The following is a 23,326-nucleotide window of genomic DNA, read 5'->3' on the forward strand; positions in this document are numbered from 1 at the left end:
CTCTATTTTGTGGCCAGAATTTGTTTTGTACTCTGATGAAGATTTAATTTCCTCGCGTTTACCATATCTGAGTAATTAAAATTTCTCAACGTTGAACTTCATATTGTTTTCTGCAGCCCACTGAAAGATTTGGTTGATGTCCGCCTGGAGCCTTGCAGTGTCTGCAATGGAAGACACTGTCATGCAGATTCGGGTGTCATCTGCAAAGGAAGACACGGTGCTGTGGCTGACATCCTTGTCTATGTCAGATATGAGGATGAGGAACAAGATGGGAGCGAGTACTGTGCCTTGTGGAACAGAGCTTTTCACCGTGCCTGCCTCGGACTTTACTCTGTTGACTACTACTCTCTGTGTTCTGTTAGTGAGAAAATTATGGATCCATTGACCGACTTTTCCTGTTATTCCTTTAGCATGCATTTTGTGCGCTATTACGCCATGGTCACACTTGTCGAAGGCTTTTGCAAAGTCTGTATATATTACATCTGCATTCTTTTTGTCTTCTAGTGCATCTAGGACCTTGTCGTAGTGATCCAATAGTTGAGACAGACAGGAGCGACCTGTTCTAAACCCATGTTGCCCTGGGTTGTGTAACTGATGGGTTTCTAGATGGGTGGTGATCTTGCTTCTTAGGACTCTTTCAAAGATTTTTATGATATGGGATGTTAGTGCTATCGGTCTGTAGTTCTTTGCTGTTGCTTTACTGCCCCCTTTGTGGAGTGGGGCTATGTCTGTTGTTTTTAGTAACTGTGGGACGACCCCCGTCTCCATGCTCCCTCTCCATAGGATGGTAAAGGCTCGTGATAAGGGCTTCTTGCAGTTCTTGATAAACACGGAGTTCCATGAGTCTGGCCCTGGGGCAGAGTGCATGGGCATGTCATTTATCGCCTGTTCGAAGTCATTTGGCGTCAGGATAACATCAGATAGGCTTGTGTTAACCAAATTCTGTGGCTCTCTCATAAAAAATTCATTTTGATCTTTGACTCTCAGTCTGGTTAGTGGCTTGCTAAAAACTGAGTCAAATTGGGACTTGAGTAGCTCACTCATTTCCTTGCTGTCATCTGTGTAGGACCCATCTTGTTTAAGTAAGGGCCCAATACTGGACGTTGTTCTCGACTTTGATTTGGCATAGGAGAAGAAATACTTTGGGTTTCTTTCGATTTCATTTATGGCTTTTAGTTCTTCCCACGATTCCTGACTCCTATAAGATTCCTTTAGCTTAAGTTCGATGTTTGCTATTTCTCTCACCAGTGTCTCCCTACGCATTTCAGATAGATTGACCTCTTTTAGCCGCTCTGTTATTCTTTTCCGTCGCCTGTAAAGAGAGCGCCTGTCTCTTTCTATTTTACATCTACTCCTCCTTTTTCTTAGAGGAATAAGTCTTGTGCATACATCGAGTGCCACCAAGTTAATCTGTTCTAGGCATAAGTTGGGGTCTGTGTTGCTTAGTATATCTTCCCAGCTTATATCGGTTAGGACTTGGTTTACTTGGTCCCACTTTATGTTTTTGTTATTGAAGTTGAATTTGGTGAATGCTCCCTCGTGACTAATCTCATTTTGTCGGTCTGGGGCTCTGCGCATACATGTCTGAACCTCAATTATGTTGTGATCTGAGTATATTGTTTTTGATATGGTGACATTTCTTATCAGATCATCATTGTTAGTGAAGATGAGGTCTAGTGTATTCTCCATTCTAGTAGGCTCTATTATTTGCTGGTTTAAATTGAATTTTGTGCAGAGATTTAAAAGCTCGTGTGAGTGTGAGTTTTCATCAGAGCTGCCTCCTGGTGTTATTACTGCAACAATATTATTTGCTATATTCCTCCATTTTAGGTGCCTTAAGATGAAATCCCCCAGGAGCAAGATGTTGGGTGCAGGAGCTGGAAGATTTTCCAGACAGTGGTCAATTTTTAACAGCTGTTCCTGGAATTGCTGGGATGTTGCATCCGGAGGCTTGTAGACTACCACAATGACTAGGTTTTGGTTCTCGACCTTTACTGCTAAAACTTCCACTACATCATTTGAGGCATTAAGCAGTTCTGTGCAAACAAGTGACTCTGCAATGTACAGGCCAACCCCTCCCCTTTTGCCTGTTCACTCTGTCACATCTGTATAGGTTGTAACCTGGGATCCATATTTCGTTGTCTAAGTGATCCTTTATGTGGGTCTCAGTGAAAGCCGCGAACATTGCCTTTGCCTCTGCAAGCAGTCCACGGATGAAAGGTATTTTGTTGTTTGTTGCTGGTTTTAGACCCTGTATATTTGCAAAGAAGAATGTCATCGGACTGGTGGTATTGTTGGTACTGGGGGGGGGGGATTTTTTTTCCGACATTAGTATCTGTATCTGTTGGTTTGGAGTAGAGGCCATCGACTGTGGTTCCACTCCAGGAATGACTGGATTTGGTGTACAAACACACATGTACAAACGCACTTACATAAATACACTTACATAATTGGTCGCATTGGGAGGTGATCGTAAACCGGGGGTCCACTGTATATATATATTTTTTTTCAACAAGTCGGCCGTCGGCCGTCTCCCACCGAGGCAGGGTGACCCAAAAAAGAAAGAAAATCCCCAAAAAGAAAATACTTTCATCATCATTTAACACTTTCACCACACTCACACATTATCACTTTTTGAAGAGGTGCTCAGAATACAACAGTTTAGAAGCATATACGTATAAAGATCCATAACATATCCCTCCAAACTGCCAATATCCCAAACCCCTCCTTTAAAGTGCAGGCATTGTACTTCCCATTTCCAGGACTCAAGTCCGACTATATGAAAATAACCGGTTTCCCTGAATCCCTTCACTAAATATTACCCTGCTCACAATCCAACAGATCGTCAGGTCCCAAGTACCATTTGTCTCCATTCATTCCTATCTAACACGCTCACGCACGCTTGCTGGAAGTCCAAGCCCCTTGCCCACAAAACCTCCTTTACCCCGTTTTAATCCAAAAAAACTGTCAGTTTTTTTTTTCTCATTATGCACTACGTGCTGCAGGATTTTTTTTATGTGGTGCACGCTGACCACACAGACCCATTATCTCACATGTGGGCCTACCAGCTTCCTCCTGCTCGAGTTGAAGCCACTAGAATTTATGCGTATTAATACGTCCGAAACACTGGCTCGTAAGACGTATATATACGACCAATACAGTCAAAGGATTGATATTAGCTATCTCCCACCAAGGCAAGGTGAAAATAAAGAAAACATACATTCACCATCACTCATTCAACAGCTATCTTGCCAGAAGCACACCTAGAAAACATTGTTGCAAGCCCTTCAACATCCTCACTCCTCCTGAGTGTAGGATAAGTACTTAACACATACAAGACTAAATCCAGCTAACCGGATTCCCCAAATCCCTTCATAAAAGTTATCATGCTCACACTCCAACAGCACGTCCATTAAAAAACACTTGTTTTCATTCACTCCTCTCTAATGTGTTGTAATCTCTTGTATGCCTTACCATCACCTGTATAATGTACTGCAGGGTAAAATAGCCCAGAGATCCACTGCAGAATTTATGCACACTTCAGCACAACCAACGACTTTAGTACCAGAACCTCAATCATCCACCTCAGCCCAGTAGGGCCACAGCATAACCCTTCACTCTTCAAAATCATTGACAAACACCTGCACCCACAATTTAAGGTAAGAAATATATTATTTCTGTTGCATTTGTAGTCTTAAATAATAAAAACAATATAATACATCACAATAATGAACAACAATTACATGCAGTGGAACCTCAGTTTTCGTACGCCCCAGTTTTCACAGGATTTGGTTTTCGACGACTTTTTCTGTCAAAATTTTGTCCCAGTTTTCGTATATCAGCTTGGTTTTCGTAGAGTTGACAACGGTAAGTACCAAATGTATCTGCCTGCTCGCCCATGTCACTCGGCCACTCAAGTGCCGAGTGACTCATTCTGCCTTTGTTTATCATTGAGCGAGCATCACCCCGCTCATTCTGCCGAAGCATTTCATAATAATCCATTGCTTTTTGTGCTTGTTTATCGAGTGCAACTGCTAAATAAGCCACCATGGGGCCAAAGAAAGTTCTTAGTGCCAGCCCTTTGATAAAGATGGCAAGAAACACGATAGAATTAAAAAAAGTCGTAGTTAAGTACGAAAGTGGCATACGGGTGGCCGAGCTTGCCAGGATGTATGAGAAATCCACATCAACGATCAGTTTCATCCTGTAGAAGAAAAAAGAAATCAAGGAAGCTGATGTTGCTAAAGGGATAAATGTGCTAACAAAACAGAGATCACAAACAATTGAAGATGTTGAGAAGTTATTGTTGGTGTGGATCAACGAAAAACAGTTAGCGGGAGATAGTGTTTTGGAGTCGATAATTTGCGAAAAGGCAAGGCAGTTGCATGCGGATCTTGTAAACAAAATGCCTGGAACGAGTGCTGCTGTTAGTGAATTTAAGGCCAGCAGAGACTGGTTCAACAAATTCAAGAAGCAAAAAGACAAAGAAGGGAAGTAACCCTGGATAGGGCCTTGATACCTAAAGTCCTTATGGAAGGGGATTCCCCTTCCAAACACTAACCTCTCCTTCCTCTCCAATCCTCTCCATCTTCCATACGCCAACAAGAGTCTTCAATAAGGGTAAAAGTGATGTTAAATGTTCATTTATCCATTTCATTAGTCATTTATATTTATTTCTCATTGTTTTCTGTATGTTAAAATATAGTTATTCTCTATAAAATGTATTTTTTGTTAATATTTTTGGGTGTCTGGAATGGATTAATTGGATTTACATTATTTTTATGGGAAACATTGCTTCAGCTTTTGTACAATTCAGTTTTCGCTAGACTTTCTGGAACGAATTAATCACAAAAACCGAGGTTACACCGTCTTCATTTTTTTGTATGATCTGGAGGTCTAAAAAAAAGTTTTTTTTTTTTTTGAGGCTCCCAGGAACATAACCCTATTTTTTCCATATTCAGGAATGCAACTACTGTACAATATAACAGTCTACTGTATACGCATTTGTAAGTGGAAAAAAAATGGCGTTCTGCTTTACAGCAATTTCTGCTTTACGGTGGTAGTCTGGAAGCTAACCTGCCATACAAGTGGGGTCCTACTGTATATGTATAGGGGTGGGACAAAGTATATAATGAACTAAATATTATCTTATGTTTACTGACTTCTCCATGGGAAAGCAGAAAAGAATTCTTCCTCCATAAGCCATGCATGTCATAAGAGGAGACTAAAATGCTGGAAGCAAGGTGCTAGTAACCCCTTCTCCTGTATACGGGATACGGCGAGTTTGTTAAAAAAAAAAATTTACTGACTTACTGAAGTACATGTTTCCAAGCTGGAGCTGTCCATCAACCCATCCTTGCTCAGCAGCTAGTGTGAAGTACTTGAGTGCCAGCTTGTAGTCCTGAGATACTCCACGACCATTCAAATACAATAGGCCTAAACCACTTTGACCAACTGCATTGTTCTGTTCAGCAGCACGCTTAAAGTATTTAAGAGCAGTCTCATTGCTCTGTTTCACAACTGAACTGCCCTCCAGATACATCTGTGCTTAAAGAAATAAAGATATATAAAAGTGCTATCTAATAAGGATGAGGAATTCTGGGATGTAGTAACACCATGAGATGGGTTGGAAAGTTTTAATATTTACCGAGCCTTAGAGCAAGGTCATTCAGTATTCGTCAATAACAAATATATGCACTACACTCATATACCTACCACACAATCTAAAATTAACCCTCAAACATAGAAAAATACACTAACATGCACACAAAAATTTTTTATATTTGTGGGCTTGTTAGTGTGATTATCACACAAAATTGAAGGAACTCATACACGCAGCTTGACATAAAATGGGAATCTGAAGACTATCTTCACCTACCTGACTCATGTGAAGGGTACACAAATAACCCGCACATAGAAGAGACGGCCAAGTCGGACCGAAACGTTGTCATAAGCTCCTCTCTTCTATGTGCAGGTTATTTGTGTATCATTCCAGTCACGGTATTGTGCCTTTTTTTTTTATTTTATCATGTGAAGGTTCTGCAGGCTATAAGCAAGAAGTTAACATGCACTGTTAATTGAAGAGGCTGAAAATGGGTGTACACTCCTGGTAGTACATGATGTGATGATATGCATGCATCATTTGGTGTGGTGATAAGCAGTTGGCATACAAGAAAAAAAAATTTTCATATGTACCAGAGAAAAAGTCAACAACACAGGCATCAAGATGGTACCATTACTTTGCAAATCACGGAATTTGAATTCCATACACTAAAGAGGTAAGAACTTGAAAGCAATAATAATTGAACAAGAACTAAATTAAGTATAGCAAAGAAAACTTTGCCTTAATTAAATACATGTTAGGAACAGTGATTACTTAATAATGCACCCTGAAAATGTCAATTAAAAAAGAAATACTATAGTAAGTCTCAGTCATTTATAAATATAGGAACTGTACTACAGATCTCTTCATGGCCAGTAGACAGTACCTTAGGCAAGCAAGAGCAATAAGGATGTAAAATCAATGTCTGTTTGTGTGTGTCTAATCTCATTAATTTTCCTTATACATGTATGTGGGCAGTTGTTGCAATAACTTGTCTGTTTACCTATTTATGAACATTGTACAGTAAATATTTTGAATGAAAGACAGAACTACACTTGTGTTGTCTTGTCTTCACCTTTAGTCTGTTATATACCATAATTTTATTCCAGTTTCTTGTGATGGCATGGCCTCCCTTTTGTACTTTCATTCCAGTTGTCTATTTTACTATCAACGTATGGCCTCTTATTTGTCAGGAATAAACAATTTACTGGTATGGCACCTGTATTATCACCATGGCATCAGATAGTTTCTGCTATTTTGTGTCAGTTGTACGGAATGGGAATTGGTCATCTAGTAGCCTTTAGATCTGAAAGGAATTCACACACAAAGGGGATATCTCAAATTGAACAATATAATATTGTTAGCAATCATGTGGTTCTGGGAGCCTGGCTTGGTATTTTTTCCAGAATACTGTAGGGAACTCACAGATCCTGGCATTCAACCATGCAAGATATTAAAAAAAACTGGGGGTCACTCAAATCACAGGTGCCAACCTTCTGTACAGTAAAAGGCATTGGATTGCATGCAATTATGTACACAAAGCATTTATTCTACATCCTATGTTACTGTACATAATTTCCAGCATAAAAATTTTCCTTTTCTCTTAGTGAAATCAGAATCTGAGCTCTTAAGAACTCCTAAAATATTTCAATCATATATTATTTACCTTGCCAAGAAATGCCATAGCATTAGCATTGCCTGCTTCTGCAGCTTGAACAAAGTAGTTGAGGGCACGCTGATGATCTTGTTCCACTCCTCGTCCTCCTTGATAGTACAGCTGCCCAAGTCCAACCTAGAGTATATAATAAAGTACAATAACTCTTGTCCTACATAATAGGTTGGTAGACAGCAACAGCCCAGGGAGGTACTACGGTCCTGTCAAGCGAGTGTAAAATGGAAGCCTGTAATTGTTTTACATGATGGTAGGATTGCTGGTGTCCCTTCTCTGTACTCACCTAATTGTACTCGCCTAATTGTGGTTGCAGGGGTCGAGACTCAGCTCCTGGCCCCGCCTCTTCACTGATCGCTACTAGGTCATCTCTCTCTCTGCTTCCTGAGCTTTGCCATACCTCGTCTTAAAGCTATGTATGGTTCCTGCCTCCACTACTTCACTTGATAGGCTATTCCACTTCCTGACGACTCTGACTGAAGAAGTACTTCCTAACATCCCTGTGACTCGTCTGAGTCTTCAGCTTCCAATTGTGACCCCTTGTTTCTGAGTTCCCTCTTTGGAACATCCTGTCTCTGTCCACCTTGTCTATTCCACACATTATTTTGTATGTTGTTATCATGTCTCCCCTGACCCTCCTGTCCCCCAGTGTCATCAGTCCGATTTCCCTCAACCTTTCCTTGTAGGACATTCCCCTGAGCTCCGGAACTAGCCTTGTTGTAAACCTTTGTACTTTCTCTAATTTCTTGATGTGCTTGACCAGGTGTGGGTTCCAAACTGGTGCTGCATACTCCAGTATGGGCCTGACGTACACAGTGTACAGTGTCTTGAACGATTCCTTACTAAGGTATCGGAACCCTATTCTCAGGTTTGCTAGGTGCCCATATGCTGCAGCAGTTATCTGGTTGATGTGTGCCTCCGGAGACATGCTCAGTGTTATGGTCACCCAAAGATCTTTCTCCTTGAGTGAGGTTTGCAGCCTTTGTCCACCTAGCCTATACTCTGTCTGCAGTCTTCTTTGCCCTTCCCCAATCTTCTCCATTTGGCAGGGTTGAAACTGAGAAGCCAGTTGCTGGACCACGTGTCCAGCCTATCCAGGTCTCTCTGTAGTCCTGCCTGATCCTCATCCGATTTAATCCTTCTCATTAGCTTCACATCATCTGCGAACAGGGACACTTCAGAGTCTATCCCTTCCACCATGTCATTCACATACAGTGGTCCCTCGCTTTTCGTAGTTCTCGGCAATCGTAAATTTCGCCAATCATAAGGGTATTTTCGTATAAACACGGACTCGCTTTTCATAGGTTGACTCGCGAATAGTAGTTCGTCTGGAATGCGTACGCACGGTGAGCCAGAGCGGCGTCCCTACCCAGCCAGTCTGGCATTGTTTACCAGTGAGTGAAGGTCCCCTCAAGTGCTCCTACGAAATATTTCATAATATTCCACTCATTTTAGTGCCTGCAATTATTAAATAAGCTACCATGGCTCCAAAGAAAGCTCCTAGTGCCAAGCCTGTGGTAAAGAAGGTGAGAAATATGTACAGTGACAAAGTCTTGGGCCATTTTCGGGAAGTGTTAAAGAGACGCCAGAAATAGAGCTCTCTCCAATTACTTTGCGAGACAGGACTAGAGTGACTCTCAAGGTGGTCCTAGTGGCATTAAGAAACAGAGAAGAGAAGCAACCCCAGAGAAGCAATTGGTACCTGAGGTGTTGCTGGAAGGGGATTCCCCTTCCAAACTGCAAACAATCCAATCTCTCTCCTCCTCCAGTCTCCCATACACTAAGAAGAATCTCCAATAAAGGTAAGTGTTATGCTGTTAATGTTTCATTCATCATTTCCCATTGCATTGTTTATGTACTATATGTATATTTCATGTAAAAAATTTTTTGTTTTAATACTTCTGGGTGTCAGGAACAGATTAATTGTATTTACATTATTTCTTATGGGGAAAATTGATTCGCAAATCGTAAATTTCGTTTAAAGTAACGGCTCCAGGAACGGATTAATTACAAAAAACGAGGGACCACTGTATATAAAAAATAGCACTGGTCCTAGGACTGACCCCTGTGAGACTCGGCTCATCACAGGAGCCCACTGTGATACCTCATCACATTTTTTTTTTTTTTTTTCAACAAGTTGGTCGTCTCCCACCGAGGCAGGGTGACCCAAAAAAGAAAGAAAATCCCCAAAAAGAAAATACTTTCATCATCATTCAACACTTTCACCACACTCACACATTATCACTGCTTTTGCAGAGGTGCTCAGAATACAACAGTTTAGAAGCATATACGTATAAAGATACACAACATATCCCTCCAAACTGCCAATATCCCAAACCCCTCCTTTAAAGTGCAGGCATTGTACTTCCCATTTCCAGGACTCAAGTCCGACTATTAGAAAATAACCGGTTTCCCTGAATCCCTTCACTAAATATTACCCTGCTCACACTCCAACAGATCGTCAGGTCCCAAGTATCATTCGTCTCCATTCACTCCTATCTAACACGCTCATGCACGCTTGCTGGAAGTCCAAGCCCCTCGCCCACAAAACCTTTACCCCCTCTTTCCAACCCTTTCGAGGACGACCCCTACCCCTCTTTCCTTCCCCTATAGATTTATATGCTTTCCATGTCATTCTACTTTGATCCATTCTCTCTAAATGACCAAACCACCTCAACAACCCCTCTTCTGCCCTCTGACTAATACTTTTATTAACTCCACACCTTCTCCTAATTTCCACACTCCGAATTTTCTGCATAATATTTACACCACACATTGCCCTTAGACAGGACATCTCCACTGCCTCCAACCGTCTCCTCGCTGCTGCATTTACCACCCAAGCTTCACATCCATATAAGAGTGTTGGTACTACTATATTTTCATACATTCCCTTCTTTGCCTCCATAGATAACGTTTTTTGACTCCACATATACCTCAACGCACCACTCACCTTTTTTCCCTCATCAATTCTATGATTAACCTCATCCTTCATAAATCCATCCGCTGACACGTCAACTCCCAAGTATCTGAAAACATTCACTTCTTCTATACTCCTCCTCCCCAATTTGATATCCAATTTTTCTTTATCTAAATCATTTGATACCCTCATCACCTTACTCTTTTCTATGTTCACTTTCAACTTTCTACCTTTACACACATTCTCAAACTCATCCACTAACCTTTGCAATTTTTCTTTAGAATCTCCCATAAGCACAGTATCATCAGCAAAAAGTAACTGTGTCAATTCCCATTTTGAATTTGATTCCCCATAATTTAATCCCACCCCTCTCCCGAACACCCTAGCATTTACTTCTTTTACAACCCCATCTATAAATATATTAAACAACCATGGTGACATTACACATCCCTGTCTAAGACCTACTTTTACTGGGAAGTATTCTCCCTCTCTTCTACACACCCTAACCTGAGCCACACTATCCTCATAAAAGCTCTTTACAGCATTTAGTAACTTACCACCTATTCCATAAACTTGCAACATCTGCCACATTGCTCCTCTATCCACTCTATCATATGCCTTTTCTAAATCCATAAATGCAATAAAAACTTCCCTACCTTTATCTAAATACTGTTCACATATATGCTTCAATGTAAACACTTGATCTACACATCCCCTACCCACTCTGAAGCCTCCTTGCTCATCCGCAATTCTACATTCTGTCTTACCTCTAATTCTTTCAATTATAACTCTACCGTATACTTTTCCTGGTATACTCAGTAAACTTATTCCTCTATAATTTTTACAATCTCTTTTGTCCCCTTTCCCTTTATATAAAGGGACTATACATGCTCTCTGCCAATCCCTAGGTACCTTCCCCTTTTTCATACATTTATTAAACAAAAGTACCAACCACTCCAACACTATATCCCCCCCTGCTTTTAACATTTCTGTCATGATCCCATCAGTTCCAGCTGCTTTACCCCCTTTCATTCTCCGTAATGCCTCACGTACCTCCACCACACTTACATTCTGCTCTTCTTCACTCCTAAACGATGGTATACCTCCCTGGCCAGTGCATGAAATTACCGCCTCCCTTTCTTCCTCAACATTTAAAAGTTCCTCAAAATATTCTCGCCATCTACCTAATACCTCCCTCTCCCCATCTACTAACTCCCCTACTCTGTTTTTAACTGACAAATCCATACTTTCCCTAGGTTTTCTTAACTTGTTTAACTCACTCCAAAATTTTCTCTTATTTTCATTAAAATTTCTTGACAGTGCCTCTCCCACTCTTTCATCTGCTCTCCTTTTGCACTCTCTCACCACTCTCTTCACCTTTCTTTTACTCTCCATATACTCTGCTCTTCTTATAACACTTCTGCTTTGTAAAAACCTCTCGTAAGCTACCTTTTTCTCTTTTATCACACCCTTTACTTCATCATTCCACCAATCACTCCTCTTTCCTCCTGCCCCCACCCTCCTATAACCACAAACTTCTGCCCCACATTCTAATACTGCATTTTTAAAACTATTCCAACCCTCTTCAACCCCCCCACTACTCATCTTTGCACTAGCCCACCTTTCTGCCAATAGTCGCTTATATCTCGCCCGAACTTCCTCCTCCCTTAGTTTATACACTTTCACCTCCCTCTTACTTGTTGTTGCCACCTTCCTCTTTTCCCATCTACCTCTTACTCTAACTGTAGCTACAACTAAATAATGATCTGATGTATCAGTTGCCCCTCTATAAACATGTACATCCTGAAGCCTACCCATCAACCTTTTATCCACCAATACATAATCTAACAAACTACTTTCATTACGTGCTACATCATACCTTGTATATTTATTTATCCTCTTTTTCATAAAATATGTATTACTTATTACCAAATTTCTTTCTACACATAGCTCAATTAAAGGCTCCCCATTTACATTTACCCCTGGCACCCCAAATTTACCTACTACTTCCTCCATAACATTTTTACCCACTTTAGCATTGAAATCCCCAACCACCATTACTCTCACACTTGATTCAAAACTCCCCACGCATTCACTCAACATTTCCCAGAATCTCTCTCTCTCCTCTACACTTCTCTCTTCTCCAGGTGCATATACGCTTACTATAACCCACTTTTCACATCCAATCTTTATTTTACTCCACATAATCCTTGAATTTATGCATTTGTAGTCCCTCTTTTCCTGCCATAGCTTATCCTTCAACATTATTGCTACTCCTTCTTTAGCTCTAACTCTATTTGAAACCCCTGACCTAATCCCATTTATTCCTCTCCATTGAAACTCTCCCACCCCCTTCAGCTTTGTTTCACTTAAAGCCAGGACATCCAGTTTCTTCTCATTCATAACATCCACAATCATCTCGTTCTTATCATCTGCACAACATCCACGCACATTCAGACTTCCCACTTTGACAATTTTCTTCTTCTTTTCTTTTTAGTAATCTTTACAGAAAAGGGGTTACTAGCCCATTGTTCCCGGCATTTTAGTTGACTTTTACAACACGCATGGCTTACGGAGGAAAGATTCTTATTCCACTTCCCCATGGATATAAAAGGATAAGTAATAAGACCAAGAACTATTAAGATAAAATCAAAGAAAACTCAGATGAGTGTGTATAAATAAACATGTACATGTATGTGTAGTGTGACCTAAGTGTAAGTAGAAGTAGAAGTAGCAAGACGTACCTGTAATCTTGCATATTTATGAGACAGACAAAAGACACCAGCAATCCTACCATCATGTAAAACAATTACAGGCTTTCGTTTTACACTCACTTGGCAGGACGGTAGTACCTCCCTGGGTGGTTGCTGTCTACCAACCTACTACCATCACATACCATGACATATTGTTGCCTCCCTGTCAGGTATTCTCTGATCCATTGCAGTGCCCTTCCTGTTATACGTGCCTGATCCTCCAGCTTCTGCACTAATCTCCTGTGAGGAACTGTGTCGAAGGCCTTCCTGCAGTCCAGGAAAATGCAATCAACCCACCCCTCTCTCTAATTTCTTACTTCTGTTACCTTGTCATGAAACTCCAGAAGGTTTGTGACACAGGATTTGCCTTCCATGAATCCATGCTGGTTGTTATTTATAATCGTGTTTCATTCCAGGTGCTCCACCACTCTCCTCCTGATAATCTTCTCCATGACTTTGCATACTATACACGTCAGAGACACTGGTCTGTAGTTTAGTGCCTCGTTTCTGTCTCCTTTCTTAAAAATGAGGACTACATTTTCCGTCTTCCATACCTCAGGTAGTTGCCCAGTTTCAAGGGATGTACTGAAGACTGTGGTTAGTGGCACGCACAGCGTCTCTGCTCCTTCTCTAAGGACCCACGGGGAGATGTTTTCCGGACTCCTCGCCTTTGAGGTATCGAGGTCACTTAGCAGCTTCTGCACCTCCTCCTCCGTTGTTTGTATATCATCTAGCACCTGTTGATATGTTCCCTGTTGGTGTTCCCCTCTGTGCTGTCTTCTCAGAGCCATTCATGTCTCTATTGTAAATACTTCCTTAAATCTCACGTTGAGCTCCTCGCATACCTTGTGATCGTTACTTGTGAGTTCCCCACCTTCTTTCCTCAGCCTAACCACTTGGTCTTTGACTGTTGTCTTCCTCCTGATATGGCTGTACAGCAGTTTCAGGTCAGACTTGACTTTCGATGTTATGTTATTTTCATACTGTTGCTGGGCCTCCCTCCTTACCTGTGCATACTCGTTCCTGGCTCTTCGACTGATCTCCTTATTTTCCTGTGTTCTTCGCCTTCTGTACTTTTTCCATGCTCTAGTGCACTTAGTTTTTTCCTCCTTACACCATCGGGTAAACCAGGGGCTCGTTATGGTCTTCACATTATTTCTGTTGCCCATGAGAACAAACCTTTCCTCTGCCTCCTTACATTTTGTTGTTATGTATTCCATCATTTCATTTACCGACTTTCCTACCAGTTCTCTGTCCCACTGAACCTCTTGCAGGAAGTTCCTCAAGCCTATGTAGTCCCCCCATTTATATTCTGGCTTTTCCCATTCATCTCCTGTTACCCTCTCCACTTGTAACACTACTATGTATTCAAAGCACAGAACCATGTGGTCACTAGCTCCTAGGGGCCTCTCATATGTGATGTCCTCATTGTCTGAACTGCTCAGGGTGAACACAAGGTCCAGTCTTGCTGGTTCAACCTCCCCTCTCTCTCTGGTGGTATCCTTAATATGATGATGCATGAGGTTCTCCAGTACCACATCCATCATCTTGGCTCTCCATGTTTCGGGACCCCCGTGTGGTTCCAAGTTTTCCCAATCGATCTCCCTGTGATTGAAATTGCCCATAACCAGTAACTTTGCTCTGCTCAGGTGAGCTCTTCTTGCCACCTCAGCCAGTGCGTCCACCATTGCTCTGTTACTCTCTTCGTATCCCTCTCTTGGCCTCCTGCAGTTGTGTGGTGGATTATACATCACTGCAATGATTACCTTGTGCTCCCCAGACTGAAGTGTACCTACTATGTATTCTCTTTCTCCAATCTCGTCCATGCCTCCCATGCAAGGTTTCAGGTATGTCTTGCTACTTGCACTTACACTTGTCGCACTACACATACAAGCATATATATATATATATATATATATATATATATATATATATATATATATATAAATATACATACCCCTCAGGGGTTTCTTCTATTTTCTTACTAGTTCTTGTTTACTTCATCTTATCTCCATGGGGAAGTGGAACAGAATTCTTCCTCTGTAAGCCATGCATGTCATAAGAGGTGACTAAAATGCTGGGAGCAAGGGACTAGTAACCCCTTCTCCTGTATAAATTACTAAATTTAAAAAGAGAAACTTTCGTTTTTCTTTTTGGGCCACCCTGCCTTGGTGGGATACGGCCGGTTTGTTGAAAAAAGAATTATATTGCATATTAATCAATTCACTAATATGCAGAAGCAAAACCTTGCATAATATACAGTATACACAACAATGTTTGATTAACTCATGGGATTTGTTTACATTAGTCATTTCCTACTGAATTATAAAATAAAAATGTACTCACTTGAGCTTGCACATCCCCTTTCTCAGCGAGAAACTGGTAATACTGTATAAGATCATCATCAAGCAATGCAGATGATGACCCAGGACTGTCTACTTCATCCACCAGGCGAACTCGCTGTATTGCTCTGTTACCTGTCATTGATACTTTATCTGCCACTGAAAAAAAATTATGCAAGCACATTAAATCAAGCCAAATTACACACTAACCTAATAATATTTCAATAAATTAACAATTACAGCAGTGATGCTGCCATTACAAGCCACATTAAAAGGTGTGCTAGAACTGAAAATTAAGGACACTCGTGCATTCACTTAGGATACCATTATTGAAAAATGTTTTGGTCCTGGGACCTTATCACTTGAAATATTTGAGAAAGATGAGAGAAAACAGGCTGTATATAGGGGCAGAAGAGAGTAGTAATAACAGTAGTATTGTCAATTACATAGTAACTAGTCAAGCTAGCTATGTTTATTTTCTAACTGTCACACGAGTTTTGTGGAAGTATATTCTAATATACAAGTCACCCTGCTTTGGCAAGAGACGGCCACTGAGGTTAAAAAAAAAAAAAAAAAGAAAAGAGCCAGTGCATTTAATAGTTCGAGTACTTTGCATTTACCCAGTCCACAAATTTTGTAGCAACTTGAAATTTTAACACAACACTCTTTAGAGCTATCACTAGGGCACAACACTAGGAGGAATTTAAAATGCCAAGTGTAGCAGTACAGGTCATATTCAGAAAACCACAACCCCATCCTACAGGCCAAATGTGCCATGATTTTTTTTGTCTGAAGAATTCTTAATAAAATAAGAACTAGATATCACAAGTTACTGGTTGGTGGAAAGTGTGATATGACAATTTTTGCAGTACATTTAAACTTAGATTTGAATGATTCTGAGCTGTTTTAGATATGATTGAATGGATTTCTTGGTAGTTTAAGGTTAACAGGCAATTTTTCCAGTTCCTTATGACTGTTGCAGTCTCTTACAAGTTACACAAATGAATGACAGAAATTAACAGCACAATTATTATTTAATAACACAAAACTATTGTACCATTAAATCTAAGTATTCAAATAATTTGAGTTGTAGATAGAGATAAGTAATAACTACTAATAATAATTCTAGAGGAAAGAAGATAAGGACAAAAGTTAATTTTTTATATAGTTATAAAGTTTTGGAGCTTTAGCATAATACAGTACCTGTATGAGAAACTTTTCTGTAATAGGTAAGTGCTGTTTCACAATTGGAGGCCACACTGATGCCTGACCAGTATCTGTATGCTAAGGCCATCTGTGCCAACTGACTGCCCCCAAGAGCACCAAAAGTGTAATGCACCAAAGCTTTTGCTTGACTGGAGTTCTTGCCAATGCCTGTAGCATACATGAATCCCAAACCCTGTGTAAAATAAAATGCATTAAGAATATCAGTGTTAAAAAAATATATTATACTGCAAATGCAATATAAAATCTTTGATACACATACATACTGTACAATTAAAATGCATTACATGAATGCGTATCATATATTTCATACACTGCACGCACTATATACAGCACATCAAACAGGAATGTATTCTTGCATGTTAATAACTAGCACTTAGAAAAGAAACTTTAGACAATGTTCGTGTCCATCCTGGATCAAAATGTAATCTAAAGTTTCCTCTCTAAGAGTGGGTCATTAGTGAATCTCATTATCAGATACTTATTTCCCAAAAAACCTCAATCCTGTACAGATTTTTCAACACAAGTCAACTGCCACTTTTATACAGTTCTTTAATGCCTCTGGCATGCATGCAGATACTTACCATTTGAGCATCAGCATTTCCTTTGCTGGCCAAGTCTTCAAAAATTTCAACAGCTTCTGTGATGTTGGATTTAAGATGCCTACCAAGCAGTCGTGCCCATGCAACTTTTTGTCGGGATTCAGTGTGGCCCAGTTCTGCTGCTGACTGTAAGAGAGTGTACGCTTGGCGTTCATCTTGCTCTTGTTTCGTCTGATTTAAAATGCCCATTGCTGCTTCGTATAATTCATTAGCTGAAAAATTTAAAAATGGCATATTTAAAATACCAGAAACATTAATATTATTCAGTAGAAATGTCATGTTTGAGGGCAAAATATAGTGTGAATGTTATACATATAATCTAGAACAAGGAGATTAGGAGGCACTGTGGGGGTTGCCAAAAGGATAATTCAGAGGACTGGTGAGAGGCTTATGAGGTGGTTTTGGCATAGAGAGGATGGAGCTGAATAGGATGATTGAAGGATATATAAATCTGTGGTGAAAAGAAGGGTCATCCCAGGAATGGCTGGAAGGAGGGGCATAAAAGAGGCTTTGAGTGCTAGGGGCTTGAACATCTAACAGGCTTGTGCGAGCGTATTAAATCAGATTGAGTGAAAAAAGTGGTTATGACCTGACGTGCTGCTGAGTCTGAGTGAGGCATCATTTATGAAGGGATTCAAGAGAAAACTGGTTAGTCAGACTCTTAATTCCTGAGGTAGGAAGTACAGAGCCTGCACTCTGCAAAAGGGGGTGGGAGTGTTGCAGTCTGTAAGCCATCTGATCTGGGATGGCAGCATTCTTCTAGCAAGACAGTAGCTGAATGAATAATGGTGAATGTATTTTCCTTTTTCTGGGTCACCCTACGTCAGTGGAAAATGGCTGGCATGTTAAAAAAATTTTTACTATAAAGATTCTCAAAAAAGAGACCAATAAGGATGACTTTTTTTTTAGACTTCACACCACAAAGAAAGTGCTTTGAGAGGCACTATTTTTTTTTTTTTTTTTTTTACCCCGGGGGATTCTGGATCTCCAGTCTACTACATTTAGAGAATTGCAGATAAATGCATAATGTTTTCTCAAAAATGTAACTAAAAATTCACTATTTTATAGTCAGAGATTAGGTTAGGTAAAAGGTTCGTCAAGAAACAGAACAAGAGTTTCCTGACGTGGATCTTAGTCAGACGACCCACCGATGGAGCTTTTGGTCATCTGACCGAGGCCTTCCACTGGCTTACCGGTCCACCTCTTTAAACATTATGGTTAAAGTTATAACTTCTACTTACACTTAGATCACACTACACATGCATTTTTTTTTTTTTTTTTCAACAAGTCGGCCGTCTCCCACCGAGGCAGGGTGACCCAAAAAAGAAAGAAAATCCCCAAAAAGAAAATACTTTCATCATCATTAAACACTTTCACCACACTCACACATTATCACTGCTTTTGCAGAGGTGCTCAGAATACAACAGTTTAGAAGCATATACGTATAAAGATACACAACATATCCCTCCAAACTGCCAATATCCCAAACCCCTCCTTTAAAGTGCAGGCATTGTACTTCTCATTTCCAGGACTCAAGTCCGACTATATGAAAATAACCGGTTTCCCTGAATCCCTTCACTAAATATTACCCTGCTCACACTCCAACAGATCGTCAGGTCCCAAGTATCATTCGTCTCCATTCACTCCTATCTAACACGCTCATACACGCTTGCTGGAAGTCCAAGCCCCTTGCCCACAAAACCTCCTTTACCCCCTCTTTCCAACCCTTTCGAGGACGACCCCTACCCCTCCTTCCTTCCCCTATAGATTTATATGCTTTCCATGTCATTCTACTTTGATCCATTCTCTCTAAATGACCAAACCACCTCAACAACCCCTCTTCTGCCCTCTGACTAATGCTTTTATTAACTCCACACCTCCTAATTTCCACACTCCGAATTTTCTGCATAATATTTACACCACACATTGCCCTTAGACAGGACATCTCCATTGCCTCCAACCGTCTCCTCACTGCTGCATTTACCACCCAAGCTTCACATCCATATAAGAGTGTTGGTACTACTATACTTTCATACATTCCCTTCTTTGCCTCCATAGATAACGTTTTTTGACTCCACATATACCTCAACGCACCACTCACCTTTTTTCCCTCATCAATTCTATGATTAACCTCATCCTTCATAAACCCATCCGCCGACACGTCAACTCCCAAGTATCTGAAAACATTCACTTCTTCCATACTCCTCCTCCCCAATTTGATATCCAATTTTTCTTTATCTAAATCATTTGATACCCTCATCACCTTACTCTTTTCTATGTTCAACTTTCTACCTTTACACACATTCTCAAACTCATCCACTAACCTTTGCAATTTTTCTTTAGAATCTCCCATAAGCACAGTATCATCAGCAAAAAGTAACTGTGTCAGTTCCCATTTTGAATTTGATTCCCCATAATTTAATCCCACCCCTCTCCCGAACACCCTAGCATTTACTTCCTTTACAACCCCATCTATAAATATATTAAACAACCATGGTGACATTACACATCCCTGTCTAAGACCTACTTTTACCGGGAAGTATTCTCCCTCTCTTCTACATACCCTAACCTGAGCCTCACTATCCTCATAAAAGCTCTTTACAGCATTTAGTAACTTACCACATGCATGTACGAACAAATATACACACACACACACACCCTTCTGGGTTTTCTATTTTCTTACTAGTTCTTGTTCTTGTTTATTTCCTCTCATCTCCATGGGGAAATGGAATAGAATTCTTCCTACGTAAGCCATGCGTGTTGTAAGAGGCAACTAAAATGCCGGGAGCAAGGGGCTAGTAACCCCTTCTCCTGTATACATTACTAAAGTTAAAAATAGAAACTTATATTTTTCTTTTTGGGTCATCCTGCTTTGGTGGGATGTGTCCAATGCATTGAAAGAAGTTACAGTGGACCCCTGGATTAATCCTTTGACTGTTTCTGTCACATATATACGTCTTATGAGCCACCATATTCAACGTATATACGTACATGTATACTCAATTCTTCTAGCGGCTTCAAACCAAGCAGGAGAAAGCTGGTAGGCCCACATGCGAGAGAATGGGCTTGTGTGGTCAGTGTGCACCATATAAAAAAAATCCTGCAGCATGCAGTGCATAATGAGAAAAAAAAATCCGACCGTGTTTTTGGATTAAAATGCCCACTTTGTGGTGTATTTTTGTATAGTATTTATGGTAGTATTCTCATTTGCTTGGTCTCATTTGACAGAATGGAAAACATATAGAAAGAGAGGTGATTTTGATTGGTTTTACTATGAAAAGAACCTTGAAATGGAGCTCAAAGTAGGGGAAATGTTTGATTTTTGCCGATGTTCAAAAGTAAACAAATTATGTCATTGTCCAATAAATGTCCAACTAGCCATTCTAATATGTAGTCATGAATGGGTTGACATTATTTATACAATTATTACAATATTGCAGTAGTCTGCATAACAGTAAATCTTCTATTTTTTTGATAGAATAAAAATTCAAAATAGACAGCAAGAGTAATATCAGAGGGGTTTGGAGATGTGACTGATGAACAAAGAAAATGTTATTTTACAGCCAGGAGTGTCTGCATTGTTCATTCTGGAAAGGGATTCCCCTTCCAAACAATTGTAAACTCCTCCAGCCTCTCCCGGCTTCCATACATCACCATGTCTTCGTCTTCAATAAAGGTAAGTGTGATGTTATTGCTTTATTCTTCGTGTATTATTGTTTTCTGTGTAGGTAAATGTATATTTCGTGTAGAAAACACATTTTTTAATACTTTTGGGTGTCTGAAACGGATTAATTGGATTTCCATTATTTCTTATGGGGAAAATTAATACGGAATAAGTCAGATTCAAGATAAGTTCTCTCTCTGGAACGTAATCCAGGGGTCCACTGTATAACCATTTTTGAGTTACAGTCAGAATGCACAATTTCTTTGATTTTATTGTACACGTCATATGATTTTTAAAAATACATGAAACATTAAAAAACTACGAAAAATGTGCTAAAATGTTATTTTATTTCATCATTACCCTGATTTTATCAATAATGAGGGGGAGAGCAGAAAGGGTCAACAACACAGCTAGTCAACAACAAACACCAGAAAGGCTCACAGTTCTGCCTTCCAATCAGACTCCTGATTTATTTATTTATTTATTTATTTATTATTTTGAACATGATACAGAGAAGTACAAGGAATACAATTTTTGAAGTGCAGCTTGCCAAAGCCCCTTGTATGCAGAGCATTATGGGCAGGCTTAAAATTAACTTAAGATTAACTAAGCAATGATATATTCAGTGGTACAAAAATTATTGTAAAACAGATAACAATTTAGTACAAATGAGTATTACAAAGACAGATCATATGGTCATTTACTGTGTTGCTGTGTAATCAGTAGAATGGAGTATTCTGTTAGGTAATGAAGTTAAATAGTGACAGTTTGATTGGGTCACAGGTTGACATTTATGAGATACAATAATGAGATACAATTATTCAGTATTTATTTAGTTGTGGGTGAGTAAGTGATTTTTGAGAAGAGACTTGAATTTATAAACAGACAGTGTTTCTTTTATATTCACAGGTAATGAATTCCAGATTTTAGGGCCTTTTATGTGCATTGAGTTTTTGCATAGCGTGAGATGGACACGAGGAACATCAGAGTGATCTGTGCCTTGTGTTACGGTCATGTGTCTGTTGAGGTTGGTAAGGAGATGTTTGAGGGGAGGGTTTATGTCAGAGTTAAGTGTTCTATGTATGTAGTAGGTGCAGTAATAAGTATGGATGTTTTGTATTGTGAGCAGGTTTAGAGTTTTGAATATTGGTGGAGTGTGCTGTCTGTAGTGGGATTTGGTTATCATTCTGTCTGCAGCCTTTTGTTGGGTGATTAGTGGTCTGAGATGGTTTATTGTTGTTGAGCCCCATGCACAAATTCCATAGGTGAGATAGGGGTAAATAAGTGAGTGATATAGGGCCAGGAGGGCTGACTGTGGAACATAGTACAGTATCTTCGATAGTATGCCTACGGTCTTGGAAATTTTTTTGGAAATTTGTTGTATATGTGTTTGAAATTCGAGTCTATTATCAAGGTGGATTCCTAAGAATTTTCCCTCTGTGAGTTTTGTGATAGGTGATCCATTTCCTTCCTCCTTCCTCCTCCTCCTTCCTCCTTCCTCCTCCCTCCCTCCTCCCTTCCTCCCTTCCTCCTCCTCCTTCACTCCTTCCTCACCCCTCCTCCTTCCTCCTTCCTCCTCCTCCTTCCTCCTTCTCCTCCTCCTTCCTTCCTCCTCCACCTCCTCTCACCTTCCTTCCTCCTCCTCCTCCTTCTTCCTCCTCCTCCTTCCTTACCTCCTTCCTCCCTTCCTTCCTCCATACCTTCCTCCTTCCTTCCCTCCTTCCACTCCACCAACCTCCCTCCTTCCTCCTTCCTCCTCCTCCTCCTTCTCCTCCTCCTCCACCCCTTACCTCCTCCTCCTTCCTTCCCTCCTCCTCCTATTCACCTCCTCCCCTTCCTCCTCCTCCTCCTTCTCCTCCTCCTCCTTCCTCCTCCTTCACCTCCTCCCTCCTTCCTTCCTCCTTCCTCCCTCCTTCCTCCTTCTTCCTCCTCCTCCTTCCTTCCTCCTCCTCCAACCTTCTCCTCCTCCACCTTCCCTTCCTCCTCCTCCCTTCCTTCCTCCTCCTCCTCCTTCCTCCCTTCCTCCTCCTCCTCCTCCTTCTCCTCCTCCTCCTCCTTCTCCTCCTCCTCCTCCTTCTCCTCCCTTCCTCCTCCCTTCTCCTCCCTTCTCCCTCCTTCTCCTCCTTCTCCTCCTTACTCCCTCCCTTCTCCTCCCTTCCTCCTTCCTTCCTCCCTCCTCCTTCCTTCCTCCTCCTCCTTCCTTCCTCCTCCTCCTTCCTTCCTCCTTCCTCCTCCTTCCTCCTTCCTTCCTCCTCCTCCCTTCCCTTCCTCCTCCTCCTTCCACCTTCCTCCTCCTTCCTCCACCTTCCTCCCTTCCCTCCTCCTTCCTCCCTTCCCTCCTCCTCCTCCTTCCTCCTCCTTCTCCCTTCCTCCTCCTTCCTCCCCTTCCCTCCTCCTTCCTCCTTCCTCCTCCTTCTCCTCCTTCCTCCTCCCTCCTTCCTTCCTCCTCCTTACTTCCTCCTCCTTCCTTCCTTATCCTTCCTCCCTTCCTCCTTCTCCTTCCTCCTTCCTCCTTCCTCCCTTCCTCCTCCATACCTTCTCCTCCTCCTTCCT

The 23,326-nt window shown here is 40.9% G+C and overlaps 1 protein-coding gene across 1 annotated transcript in view; it reads right to left on the reverse strand.

The window, feature by feature from the left end:
* Positions 1-23,326, reverse strand: part of LOC128685023 (protein sel-1 homolog 1) — a gene marked incomplete at its 5' end in the record, with an annotated part of 46,824 nt that overhangs the window by 13,477 nt on the left and 10,021 nt on the right. Inside the window, 5 exon segments of the mRNA XM_070103776.1 lie at positions 5,314-5,542; positions 7,269-7,394; positions 15,288-15,442; positions 16,487-16,682; positions 17,092-17,321. Coding sequence (XP_069959877.1) covers positions 5,314-5,542; positions 7,269-7,394; positions 15,288-15,442; positions 16,487-16,682; positions 17,092-17,321 — 936 coding nt within the window.

The sequence above is a fragment of the Cherax quadricarinatus genome, chromosome 5 (assembly GCF_038502225.1).
Source record: "Cherax quadricarinatus isolate ZL_2023a chromosome 5, ASM3850222v1, whole genome shotgun sequence".
Lineage (NCBI taxonomy): Eukaryota > Metazoa > Arthropoda > Malacostraca > Decapoda > Parastacidae > Cherax > Cherax quadricarinatus.